Consider the following 14259-nt stretch of genomic DNA (forward strand, 5'->3'; position numbering starts at 1 on the left):
AACCCGCGTCCCCTGCATCGGCAGGCGGACTCTCAACCACTGCGCTACCAGGGAAGCCCTCCTTCACATTTTTCTAAGGTAAAGAATGCCTATGTGAAACCCTTGCTCTCCCAAATACTGACATCTGGTCAAGTGTTCCTGAGTAAATAATTTACATTTCCTTTTCTCCTTCAGCCATCCTGCTAGGAGGAATATTGGAAAATGTCCTCACAGGACTCTGCCTGCAAACACCAGGCTTCCAATAGTTCTCTGATGCAGTGAAAGTACAAATCCAGAAAGTTAAAGTCAACAGAATCTATCAAACACATCCTCCCAAATAAAATTCTCCGGGGCATACAGTGTCTCTGAAATATCACCGGATCCTCTCCTAGTCCTGGGAACTTGTGCGCTAATAGTCCTGAATTTGGACTCTAATAAGGAAGGAAGAAGGGAAGCTCTGAGACCCCTGATGGTGGGATCCAGGTCTGATTCAGCTATGAAGCTCTCAAAGCAGAGTGTCTCGTGCACAGAAGGTGCTCAAGAAAGAAGTAATGCATAGCGTTTGCCTTGCGTCTTTGCCACTGTCAAGCAGTAAGACATTTTGGAGTAATAACCAAGAAAAGCTGATGCTAAGATAGTAAGTTTTTTAGTATAAGGCAGCATTGAAAAGTAAGCAAAGGTGTTCTAATGGAAAAGGCTATTCCCACTGCTCCTCCAAAACTGGGAGATACATTGCAACTCAAAGAAAGAGCATTCTTTTATTCATATAGCCAACAGTTCTACAATGGAACAATACTGAAATGAATATGATGAATGGGATCTATCAAATGAGAGAGATTAGTAAGAAAAAAAAGAGATAAAGCTGTGTACTATCTTATCCATAAATGCCACTCTCCAGGAAGTTGGTGCCTGCTAAACCTTCTTCTGCCCTGGGGTCATCTGCAAATAGTGGGTGATTCCCAAAAGGCACCATATTGCAAAAAAGTAGAAATGTTTAAGTGTTTAAAAAAAGAGGACTAAGAAATGCTAGGGTACAAATAAATTCGGGAATTTTTAATACATACGTTTTTTTGGATGGACTCACCTCTGTATATCTTATGTGATAAATGCCAAGGTATACTGCACTTAAAAAGTCCCATTCAAAGGTCAAGACCATGGACTAAGATCATTATTTGTTCATTTGATCTGAAACCTCACAAAATATATCTATGTGATGCCGTATGGGTATCTCATACCACAGAAGCTGAACTTTGGGAGAATTAAGCCTTTTCATTCCAAACCAGGAACATTTAAGAAGAAGCTAGTTTATTCAGAATCAATGCATCTCATTCATCAAATGAGGTAATGTGGTGTCTGAAGGCGCTAAGCAAACTACAAGGCACTAAATAAATTTAAGGTTTAGTACTAACAAAGAACCTGCACAAAAGGCTCATATTCAGGGCTGTCAATCTATAGAACACCTCCAACACAAGGAAAATGCCATTTCTCATCAGGCCAAACTTACTTCTGAGCCCAGCACATTCTGAATATCTCACTGGGCTCAAAAATATAGATGTAATAAGATGATCAGGACACATGGAATCTATTCAATTCCTTGAACTGTACCCAAAAGTGAACTAATGAGTCATGGGTATTAAACTGTTTTGAAACAGATGTCTTTTAAATAAAGGGCATATTTGCATGTTATATCAGTTGAAACATCTAAATACTGGCAACTTTCTCAAATATCCTGGGCTGTTCCCACATTGTAAAAATATCCAGGTCATTTCTCCTTCTTGCCTACTGCTGTTTGCCTTTCTGACTATTTCGGTTCTTGTTGGCAACTTCTGCAAGCAGCATGCAAAAGTAGGCAAAGAAGTTGAAATTGAATCATTTTGTGTGGCCAGTCTGGTGGGGAGTTTTATGGTGGCGGAAACCAGAGCTATCAGGTAAAATGAGATACCCGAATTATAGACAGATTTCCATCATCCCTGGAAACGGTCTCCCTGTTCTCACTGCTGAAGATAATTAGGGGTTTGCTACTGTTTCCCAAAAAGAACACAACAGAGCAGAGAAACCCCAACAAGATAAGCAAAGGACAACTCTAAAAGAAGACCATTAATATATTCTTATTTATTTGAGCTATTTAATTATTTACAGGTACTTTTTAAAATGGGGGTAATCAACATAAAATATTCTACCAGAAGAAATGTACCTTTTTACTATAATCCTGTGTGTGTGTGTGTGTGTGTGTGAAATCAAATGACCATAGGGCACAGAACTGGCTGCGTATTATATTTAATAATGAGAATGAAGAGCTGTTAATACTTAGGTCTTTCAAACAGGTCTGTGCTAAGGGGATGGTATTCTCCAGCACTGCATCTGGAGAGAGATGGCAGGGCAGGGGGCGGTTTCAGAAGTAGACAGGGAAGGAGGAGGAGGAGAAGAATTGGGAGTGTCATCAGCCAACAAGAATGAAAGTACCCGTAAAGCACTAAATTCCCCAAAGTGTTCTTGATCCTTTGCTCATTCGGTGGGTAATTTTTAAAAAATGAGATTATCGACTGCATTGGGGGAGGGATTTACGGCACTTACTACCATCCTGGCTTTGAGCAAACCACTTATTCAACTCTCATTTTTTCATTTTTCTCATTTTCATCTGTAAGATGTAGAGAATACATAACCTTGCAGGGTTACTGGAAAGAGTAAAGATAATAAACAGAGCGGTCACATGGCCTCCTTTGCCCAGGGCAGTCCCCGTTTATACCTAGTGTCCCAGCATAATTATTAACTCTCACTCTTAAAGGTGTCTCAGTTTGGACAAATAGTGATGTGGTTTGCCCTACATCTAATTTACCAAGCATAACATTTGACACAGGGGTGCCCTCAGGCACTGTGGCAGCTACTGCTATTCTAGATTCTAGGATTATTCATGCATTTTAACCAAAAAAATAAAAAAGCCAAAACAAAACCCAAAAAAACCCCCAAAAAACAAAAGCAAATACAAACCTCAAATTTTCCTCCATCATAAACCCAGGATACATCAACTTTTTCTACTTAGAGAGAGCGGGTATTGATCTGGGGTTCTGTTTCTCACAACTTTGGCAGAGGTGACCATGGCTACAGGAACACGGGAGTAACTCTCCTCTAAGTGCCTGGGACAGTGCTGGGTGCGCCCCACTGTTAGAAGAATGAGGTGGGTGTGCTTGCACTTGAGCTGTACTGCTCTGCTGGACTTAGGCAATTGGTTAACCTCTTTAGTTTTCTACTTCTTTAAACCAACTCTACAAAACTAACTGAACTAACATCTTGAGATTTTTCTTAAGGCTTTCTCATAGCATCTTTGCAGTATCCTGGTGACATAAATAGGGATCAGTGAGTACTGTTCTGCAGTGAATCGGACATGTTTTCAATCCTTACTTGAACGTGGTTTCGCTTCGTCCCCAGAGCTTACCATATACTAACCAGCATTTCTATGTTGGACAGAAATACTGTCCTCACCACCATGACTTATCTCACTACAACGTATCTGAAAAATGCCACACCCAATTCTTCCAATAAAGCAAGTTTTTCTACAGCACCATGAATCATTTTATAATGTACAGCAGTCCCTTCCAAAACAGGCCAGGGGCTTGTTCAGTTCCCCGGAGCAGTTTGTCAATGGAATTCTCATTCCCTGGAAGCGTTAACAGGCATTCAAAGATTTCTCTCTATGGGGTAGCGAGGTTTGTCAACATTGCAGGAAAGATACAAACTGTCCTGCCCTGGAAAGATGGAGATGTTGAATGGACCCTGAATGCCCCTTCATCCACTGGGCCCCGTGTTCACTGGCTATTATGGGGTGGATAGAAACCCAAGGAACGCCGGTTAGAAGTTTCAGATCAGCAGGAGAGCCTACCCAGCAGCTCTGTGCATCAATACAAAGCAAGCCCTCCTCTCCTGTGAAATAGCTTGGAACTATTTGCTCTAAACATTTTCTGTAGTAAACCTGAAATGCCAAGGTGACTTTCTGCCACCGAGAATACTCCCAGGCCATCTCCCACGCTGCTGGAAGGTATGTACTTAGGGAAGGTAGGCATAGTCCACTAGAAGCTGAGGTGGAAAAAGGGGTAAAGATAAAAAGTAAATCTAGAAAAAAGAATGGCCCAAAGCAGGGGCTGTAATGAATGTTGACTATTCATGGAATACTCCAGAGAGGCTGTCAATACTAAGGTGAAAAATGGTCTAAGTTTGGTTTTAAGTGGGTTTAGAAGAAAGGGAAGCACTGGAATACATTAATATTATTTTAAAATTTATTGAGATTCACAATGTGCCAGATATTGTGCTAAGTACTTGACATCTTAATGCCTCATTTACTCCTGTGAGGTATTCATTATTGTTGCCTCCATTTTACAGATGGGAAAATTGAGGCAGAGAGTAGTTAACTGATTTTCCAAGGCCTCACAAATGCAGGAATCAGAGATCTGAACCAGGCCTATGTGGTTCTGCAGCTTGTGTGTTCTAGGTGAGGGCGTGCCAGGTTAGGGGGCTGACGTGTACGGGCGTGGACTGGAGAGCAAGTTAGTGAAATGCAGAGGGGGGAGCAGATTAACTATGGCTGGACAGAGGAACAACATGAGAGAATACGAACAAGGAATTCAAAGAGGGTCCTGTATGGTGGTCCCTGACACTCGGGGGCAGAGGAGGCTGTGATATAGTCTTTGAAAAGCTGGCAGAAGCCTCTCCAGGCTGCTCTATGTCAGGTGAACCGTGAGGAGACCACTGCAATATTCCAGGTTAAATTGAAGAGGGCCCATGGTGGCCACAGCCATGAACATCAAGACGGTGCAGCTGTGAGAATCACTGACCAGCTGGGGAAGGCCTGGATAAGAGTGGGGAAGAAGCAACAGGACAGGTGTCCAAGCGGATAAGGAACGCAGTGAAGTCTACAAAGGACACTTTATTTCCAGACATCAAGGCCATTTGAATTCCCAACTCCAGTAAAATGAAAGGGCAGCCTGACAGGGCAGGCCAGGGAAGAAGGGAGTGTCAAAATGAACAGTGAGGGCTTCCCTGGTGGCGCAGTGGTTGAGAGTCCGCCTGCCGATGCAGGGGACACGGGTTCGTGCCCCGGTCCGGGAAGATCCCACATGCCGCGGAGCGGCTGGGCCCGTGAGCCATGGCCGCTGAGCCTGCGCGTCCGGAGCCTGTGCTCCGCAACGGGAGAGGCCACAGCAGTGAGAGGCCCGCGTACCGCAAAAAAAAAAAAAAAAAAAGAACAGTGAGCAAAAAGCTAATACATCTCACCAGGCAATGACTGCTATAATTGACTTGTTAGTTCTTCAGAGGAGACAAACATATACAAAATTACAATGTGCCATTAAAAAAAAAATGGAAATCTTAACCTGGAAATGCTCACAGAATCATCTTTCCTCTTACTACCACCTTGCAAAGCAGTCAGCCATGGTTATAGAGTTGGTTTTATTGCTTTTTAATTGTTGTACTTTTATAAATAAGCACCACTACATAATTAGAGGCCTGATTCTCCATTCGGGTATGTGGCAGAGGGGGGCTTCCTCACCTCTCAAACTTGTGATGCTGGGCCCATGAGCTGCCGACCCCACGGTGCATCCTCTCAGCCCCGGTGCCCTGAGTAGGCTGAGCGTCCTAAGGCTTCTGTTTTTTACTTTGTCTTCCACACAGACAAATTCCTTTCTCTTTTTTGCCACTGAAAATATGTAAAACTGAGAGCTATGCTAGTGTTGCAACAAGCTTAAGGAAGCCTAAGCATAAGGTGTATTTCCTCTTCCTCTTTTAAGAAAGGCCTGAAAAACATTCTGACCCCCAAAGGCAGGTTAGAGAATCACCAAGTTCACTCTTCTGCCATAAAGAAATTAAGATAGAGGGCAGGTGCTGTGTCTTAGTCACCTTTGTAGCTCCACAGCCTGGCATGTAGTAGGTGTGGAATAAATATTTGCTGAATGAATTGAAAGAATTCAAAATTGTGTCCCAGACACTCTCAAAGTAGAAATGGACAGTCATTTTGAACCATCTCCTGATGTGAAGGGGGGCGGGGAGGGGAATGGAGAATTTAGGAAGGGTGGAGAGAACATAGACTTTGTCTAGAGTAATTTGAAAACAGACAAAAGGGGAGAAAGATTTTAAAAGAAATCCCATTGGCCTCAGGATTGTCACAACATAACTTTCTATCTAATGAGGCAATGACAGAAATTGATGGAAGAAAATAATCTGGCCTTAAAGTACTCAAAATAATGATTCAAAACCACACACTGATGTCAAACAGTAAGTCTCTCCAGATATTGGAAAACTGCTCCATAAAGAACCTAGTATGTCAAATTCTTTTCATTAATCAAAGGGTAAACAGACAAAGGAATATTCACCCTTTGAGTGTGAAGTATTACACAAGTAATGAATCCAAGATAAATGAATTATGACTATAACAAAGGAATGCCGTGTTAGGGTGACAGTATTACTCCCAAATGGCTTCCCACTTGTAGAAAAACAGCTTCAGACAAGCCCCATAGTGTATACAGTGGTGCAAAATGATCTGGAAGAGAAGGTTTCTATGGATATCATTTAGAGATGAATACCCCTGAATACCTTCAGGCTGAAGGTACTTTGGCTCTTTTCTCAAAGCAATTATGGCACAGGTTCTCCTGCCCGGCTTTTGTTTACATAAGAACAATCTTGGCCACAGGTCATTTGTGGAGGAGATAATTAATCACCAGCTCTCTGAGCACAGGTAGGTTAATTAGTATGCACAGAATGCAACATACATTTTTTTCTTGGAAAATTTTTTAAAATGTCAAACAATTAGGGATCTGTAACACCAGCCGGTCGTTTATCCAAAACAAGTACAAAGGCTGGTTGGTGAAATAAAGAAGACTTTGTTTTTAAACTGTTCAGAAAATACAAGGCATCACTGATCACCTGAAGGCCTCATTTTAATTTGATTCCAGATCCATGATGCCTTAGAGGTTGTCTTTTGGAAATATCTGACTGCAAAAACCTTTAAGTAGGTCAGAAATGGAACTTCAGAAGCCATAACATTCTGGTATCCTAATAAATGATTTTACGGTCAGCACCTCACTTGTTTATGTTTCAGAAAAGCGCATTATTGGCACTATAACAAACGTCACGATTTTTCAAAAACTCAAATACTGTAACAGCATTCTGAACATCATCCACATGGACAGGGAGAGATCAAATAAATCTGCAAATGCCTCTATAGTCAAAAAAAAAAAAAAGATGAGTCAGGCTTTGGACTATTAAGTACTTTTTTTCTTCAGACAATACCCTAATAAAACAATTATGAAGTACTCTGAAACCCTGCCACACCCCTTTGATTAAACCACGCTTCACAAAATATTTCGATAAAACCTGAACACATTAAACAAACACCAAGGCAGGAGATGCAGCCTAGAATGCCCCATCCTGCGCTGGCCAGGGTCTGAAGGGCCATCTCACTTGAAAATTTAATCAAACCAAAGCTACTGTAATTCCACCGCAGCCTGTGCACTTCAGGAAAGCTAGTTCAGTCTCTGACATTTTGATTTTCATAGCAGATGGAAGCAAAAAAAAAAAAAAAAAAAAAAAAAAAAAAACCCAAAAAACAAAAAAAAAAACTTGCTAGGCTCACAAGCCTATGCGTCCAGTTGAGATTTCATTTCTCGGACCTCAGGCAACACCCAGCAAACAAAAACAAACAAACGGTTATTTTCTATTACTCACTATTACTCCAGGATTTCAGTAAATATTTGATACTGATCTCAAAGAAGCCGGAGTCCTGCTGGCTGGCCATGTCGGCGGCATACAAAGAGGCTGCTCCTCGGACTGGACCGGGAGCCGCCGTGGGAGCAGGTACCGGGCGTGGAGATGCGCTTGTCACAGGTTAGTGATGTAAGCGGGGTCAGCGGCCGGGAGGGAGGCTCTGTAGATCTACCTCTGGCGCCGGCAGCAAGTCCTCATTTAAAGGACACGGAGGCGCCGGAGAGAGAGATGCTCGGCCGCTCCTCCTCCTTCGGGTCCAGAACTGGCTCCTTATTTGCTGGGGGCTGATCCCCAGCCCTGAGAGGCGGCGGCGGCCACTGCTTTCATTTCTGAGCTGCTAGAACTAGCCACGCCCGCTGCCTGCCGCCCACAGGTTCGGCCCGGCAGGTACGGGACCGAGGAAGTCCCCACCTGCCCCGGGAGGGAGGGTCTCTCGGCCGGCCTGCCGGACGCGGCCCCCAAGGCTCCTCCGGGCCGCCGCAGGGCTGAGGGATGGGCTGGGAGGGCAGCCTCCGCCCCCGTGCTCAACCTGAGCCACTCCTCAGCCCCGACTCAGCTGCGGGAGGGAGCTCGCGGCTTCAGCACGGCGGCCGCCGGTGAGCCGCCCGCGGCTGCATCGCTGCGGCTCCCCCGGTGTCTGCCCCCCGAAATCCACACAACCGCGTCGCCGCAGGAAGCCAAGCGGCACCCCTGGGTCTGGTTTGCAGCGACGTTTTCTGAAAAGCCCCCTCCGTCCGCCCCGCTGCAGCAGGAAGGCTTGATAACAGGATATCGGCCTGGGCTTTTTCCTCCCCTCCTTTCACGGGCACAGTGGAAGCTGCACTTCGTGCTGCGCCCTCCCAGAAATGCTGTCATTTTGAGGGGCACCCGCTCCCCCGCCCCAACGTGTGCGTCCAAAGGGGACGGTACGAACTGCTTAGGCTTGTTTACCGAATGCCAGGCTCCACAATGGATCTTCAAGCCTGTCTTTTCTAGGAGCCACCGAGCCCAGGAAAGCTTATTTTTATTTGTTATCAAAAGATAAGAAGCAAAGCGTTATATTCCTTGCTGCACAATGGCTTTTTACTCCATGAAATCTTGATATCAGGTGTCCTGATTTAAGTTAGCTTTGTTTCATGTTATTATTTAGCTGGACTAGGCGATTAAACAAGAGAACTTTAATCTTGATGGGCTACGTTTGAGCAGGTGGGATTTGACTAAGCATCTCATCAACCATGAATCCTTCCCCCTCCCCAGCACACTTAACGACTAACATTTTCCAAAGGCGTTAATAAACTATATTAATAATTATTTCACAACAAAAGTGAGCACCCCTCCCCCACTCAAAATCAACACACAAATAGGACTTTCCAGACTAACAGTTCATTTGAGAAACAGTAGGGAAAGAGTACACTTTTTCTAAGACTAAGAATTTTTAAAAATTCAACACTAAAGAGAACTTTTAGGACTATGTCCTGAAATGCCCTAAGACACGCTATCAATACAATGAGCTTTTCGAACTCCTTATACAAAACGTAAGCACTCCACTGCCAAGATTTCCAACTCCACTCACAGCACTTGCTTCTCATGAAGTCTCCTCAGATTGACTTCTGTTTCCTGAGCTAATATAGTTCTATCACCTGTACTTTGAATATATGGATGCCAGGTGAAACAGGACCCAAAGGATTTACCAAAATGGCTGTCACATCTGAAAACAAAAATATCCAAGCCCGCCTTTCTGGTGCCTCTCTCACTGTGGTTGGCAGTGAGTGAACAGGGAGGCCACTGGGTGCCTTGGAGTTAATGAGCACAAAGCCTCTCAAAACTCATCAGAATTTCCTAGCTTTGAGACCTAGGGCAAGCTCTTAACCTTGCTAAGCCTTAGTTTGCTCATCTGTAAAATGGGGATCCATAGTGGTACTGACCTCATTGTGTTGTTGGAAAGATTAAATGACATTATGAACGAAAGGGTTCAGCATACTGTCTTGCATACAGTAAATGCTTAATTAAATGTTAGCTATCTTGATATTTATTATGAACCCTTAGGGACTCTAGAACTTTTAAATTTAGGTTAAATACATTTTTGTACCATTTAAGCTCTATCACCTTTGAACACCAGTGGTAACTATGGGGACTGCAAGGTGGAGACATTTAAAACAGCTCAATAACCACACATGCTATTATATACTGTTACTCAAGCAGACAGATTTTTCTCTGTTGATTTTATAAAAGAGATCTTAACTGGATTTTCAAAGTTTTCAATCCTACTATAAACATATTAATTTGCTGAGAATGTCACTCATATATGTTATTTCAAAAGGACGCTCTCATAAAATTTTAAATGCTATTTAGAAAAGAAAGTGTTTAATGGCATCTAGTTTTCCCTGTGAAGAGTGAATCAGAAACTAAGAGCCCAGGTTCTGTCTGTTAGAAGCCGAAATCTTGTCCAGTGTAGGCTTTTTTTTTTTTTTTCCTCATTCGAGTACCTTTAAAGAGAGCATATATTGTAAAAGGACAGAAAAGGCCTTTTGTTTTGCTGAAAGCCCTGCAAACCAAATAGCATGACACCTGCTGCAAACTGGGATAAGACATATTTACCCTTTGGTTTCCTCTCTCTCTAGGTGGGTGGGGGAGGCTTATGAAAAATGTAGTCAGAATGGGCACCTGGATGGAGGTGTTTAAAATACAAAATAAAATCTGAATTCGTCCCTGGCTTGTTATGAGACTTCAGTTGTCATTTAAGATGAACTAAAACTATTTCAGCTTTCATATCTGTAAAAAAGAGGAACCCTTCCTTAAGAATCTTAGGAGAACATGAATCTTTAGGCAAGGAATTAGGCAGAGATGTTGGAGGCTGAGAGAAAAGTAGCAGTAATACAGAAAAAGTGGGAGGCCTCAGGAAATGGTATCAAGGTAGGGGTGGGCGGGAGTCGGAAAGTGACCTGAGACAGTGATAACAATTAATGACACCATCTACATTTGTTGAAAAGTAATATTGTCCTGAAAATCCCTACTTTGTCATATTTAAAGGTGCCCATTCTTACCCCAACCCTATGAAGTACTATTAATAGCCCCATTTTACAGATGAGAAAATGGAGGTTTAAAGAGGCATAAAATAAGACCAAAGGTCAAAGTCACATGGCTGGTAAAATTGAGGTCCAGCAAATTTTAGAGCCTGAGTCATTTATTCTAAATTTTATTTATTTACTTTAACCACAAGCAAGGCCAGAATCATGCTTACCAACCTCTTTAGCAAAAGTCCAGGAAGAGGTGCTAAAACCCTTGTTATCACTAAGAGGAGTGCTGCAGGCCTGGCTTTCCAGGACTACACACTGCCTTCCCATCTGGCTTTAGTCTGGAGGAGGAATTGTCCCCTGGGGGGCTGTAGCCCTATCTAAAAGGAACCCAGAGAAGAATGCCATGATTTTTCACATTAATTTGATTCATCCCACAGGTTGTGTTCCGTATAAGGGACGCCTGACCTGGGATGGGAGTGGGGCAATTAAGGGTGGACATCTAGTCCAAACTCCACTCTCCAAGCTGTCAACGGGTGGTAATCGGCTGTGTCCACCCTGGTGTGGGACTGCATCTACCCAATACTCAACCCACAGGAAGGGGTGCCTATTTGTGATCAAGATACCTAATGGGCTGGGGATAGCCTGGGTGGTGCAGCAGGAACTAAGAAAACAAGAGTGTTTCAGGAAGGCAGAGGCCAAGTGGTCACCCAGGTCCCAGGTTGCTGAGTGGCAGTGGGATGAGGGCGGTAAAGGGCTCATGGATTGTGTCTTACAATCCATGGCATTTACCCACATCCTACCTGGATTCCTACTATAACCATCTGTCCCATGTCCCCCCAGAAGAGCTGTGTGACACTCTGTTGTGTACCCCCCCCACCTCTTAGCACATGGTAAGACCTCCTGCAAAATACATACATTGAGTGAGTCAGTGAATGAACAGACTTGTCATGCCTGCCTAGTGCTGGCTGTTGCCTGTGACAAAAACGTGCAACAGAAGTGCAATCGGTTTGTGCTCTAATTCTTATTCAATTTTCCCTTTCTTAGCATTTTTGACAATTTTTTTGGAGACCAAAATGTGTGGTATTAAAAACAAATGTGAAAACAAAGCGAGGCAAACCATCTGGATGCTTGCCAACATGGAGAGCCATTATCTAATGATTTTAAAGCATCTGAGTGAGTTGATTGGGTTAGGACTGGGATCCGCTCCCTTTCCCTGTGGATGGCTGCACGTGGCTACACACATGTAATTATTGTCACAGAGTGACATGTACATTCATGCACAGAATGTATGAGGCAGAGGAGAAGTGTTTTATCAGCATCCTGAGGAAACAAAGGAAAATTGCTTAATGTAAGAAAAATTCCTGTATCAATTTTTGATCTGGACTTTCAAATTCCAAAACAGCACTAAATATATTATAGCCCTACTAGTATATATTGTTTCTTAATAAGAACAGTTCCAAGTCAAATTAAGCATCGCCTGGATTGAGTTAGAAAGACAGCAGCTGAGATCAATGGAGACAATTGTGGAGAAAGGGTTTTGTCTTTCTTTAAGCAGTAGAATAAGAGGCCTTTTAGAGATAACCTAAAGAACAAATGATTGACATACATTACAAGCTGCTATTTTGGTCTATGCATAATTTGGGCCGATCTATCCTATGCTAAGAAATTAGAGAAAAAAATAGGAAGTGATGGCACACAACGTTCATTTCGTAAACACGGAACGCAATCATCATTCCCTTAAAAAAATCCAACCCACACATACAAATCTTCACAAAAATAGATTCCGCAAGTTTTGAAAACATTTACTCCATTACTATCCAGTACAAATAATTCTTTGAAATGAATTGAAAGACATTTAAATTTTTTGAATGTGACAGAACTTCATTAAAGCACAGCTTGTTGGTGCACAGATTCAGACGTAAACAAGGAAAATCATGTCTCCTAAAATTGTTTTCACTAAAAAACAGCAGCAGAACCCATTTTTCTTCCCCACTCCTCTCTCCTGGCCATGACAAAGGAACTGAACGTTGGTCTAGGGCAATGGGAAGCCCTAAAAGATTTAAGCAGGAGGAGAGGACAAGCCTGAAGTCCTCCCCTTGCTGCTCTCACAGGGAAGGCCTCCTTCCCTCACGAGCTCATGTCACCCAGGGTGTTTCACAAGTTCAGAGTCAGGTAGAAGGATGGACATTTACTGAGCCCTTGGTGTAAATGCGCTGTAACTAGAGGACCTGTACAGGCAAAGCTGAACAGAGGGGTAGGTCTAGACGCTGGGCACCTGTGGGGTGCCTTTCTACAACTGGCACTGAGACACCAGCACAAGGAATTGGGACTAAAGCGTCCCTTAACTCAGGTCTCCACCCCAGCACCTTCCTAACTGGCGAACTGAAAACTGGGCTTCTCCCTCGACACTGCTCCAGACAAATGAATGGAGACTTTGAGAGCAAATATTCAAGGGATATTAATTAGAAGGGGAGCAACATAGGAGACCAGAGTCTTGAACACCTACCTCGTGGTCTCGGTTTCCTTGTCTGAAAAATAGCGCTTACCTCACAGGTTCTTTTATAAGAATTAAATGAACGCACCGGAAGAGGACAACTGTTAAGTAGCAGATCTACAGCTAGCAATGAACCCAGAATACCCAGTGCACAATGCCCCCTTCACTCCAGGGCCAGAGTAGGGAAAGGGGGAGAGAGGAACGCTGCCCATCACACAGGGTCCTCCCGGTCCAGCCACCCACCCCTGCTGGCCACCAGGGGGAGGCTGAACTTCTCAAAGAGAAAAACCTAAATGCACACGTACAAAAAAAAGAGTATTGGGCTTCCCTGGTGGCGCAGTGGTTGAGAGTCCGCCTGCCAATGCAGGGGACACGGGTTCGTGCCCCGGTCCGAGAAGATCCCACATGCCGCGGAGCGGCTGGGCCCGTGAGCCATGGCCGCTGAGCCTGCGCGTCCGGAGCCTGTGCTCCGCAGCGGGAGAGGCCACAGCAGTGAGAGGCCCGCGTACCGCAAAAAAAAAAAAAAAAAAAAAAAGAGTATTATTTAATACTTTAGTGCTTCTAACTTCCGGTGCCCAGAGTAAAGTTAGCAGGGTTCTGGTTGGCTTAGTATCAGCTCAATATTTACCTAATTTATTCTTCCCATTAACCTCTCAAGGTAGGGCCTGCATGTTTGGATATTATTAACCTAGAGCTCAACCCAGGAGATGCTGTGGTTCATATATATTTTGCACGTAGAAAGATTTGACCTCAATTTCTGCAGAGTAAATGCAAGGCACACGTAGTATTTAATACTGTTCTGACAGATATGCGTGTAAAGAGAAAATGTGGAAAGGTTTCCTCCACTTACCTTTATCACAAAGGTACTACTTTCCTACCCTATTTTCATATACCACCAGCAACCTGAAAAATTATTTACACTGAGATACAAACAGCTCCAGTATAACTAGCTACAATAACAATTAATATATGATTATAAAATATTAAGTCCTTTCTGAAGAAGTAAAAAATGGCATTTGCTTCACATATTATTTACCAAAA

At 43.4% G+C, this 14259-nt stretch overlaps 1 protein-coding gene across 2 annotated transcripts in view; it reads right to left on the minus strand.

Moving 5' to 3' along the window:
• The window catches only part of FRY (FRY microtubule binding protein), a gene marked incomplete at both ends in the record, with an annotated part of 256062 nt that extends 248303 nt beyond the window's left edge, over positions 1 to 7759 (minus strand). For both annotated transcript variants that reach the window (XM_079722071.1, XM_079722072.1), the window contains one exon: positions 7690 to 7759. In XM_079722071.1, coding sequence (XP_079578197.1) covers positions 7690 to 7759 — 70 coding nt within the window. The remainder of the gene's footprint in view (positions 1 to 7689) is intronic.
• Between the last annotated feature and the right edge of the window lie 6500 nt (positions 7760 to 14259).

This window comes from Hyperoodon ampullatus (assembly GCF_949752795.1).
Source record: "Hyperoodon ampullatus genome assembly, chromosome: 16".
In the NCBI taxonomy this organism is placed as follows: Eukaryota; Metazoa; Chordata; class Mammalia; order Artiodactyla; family Ziphiidae; genus Hyperoodon; species Hyperoodon ampullatus.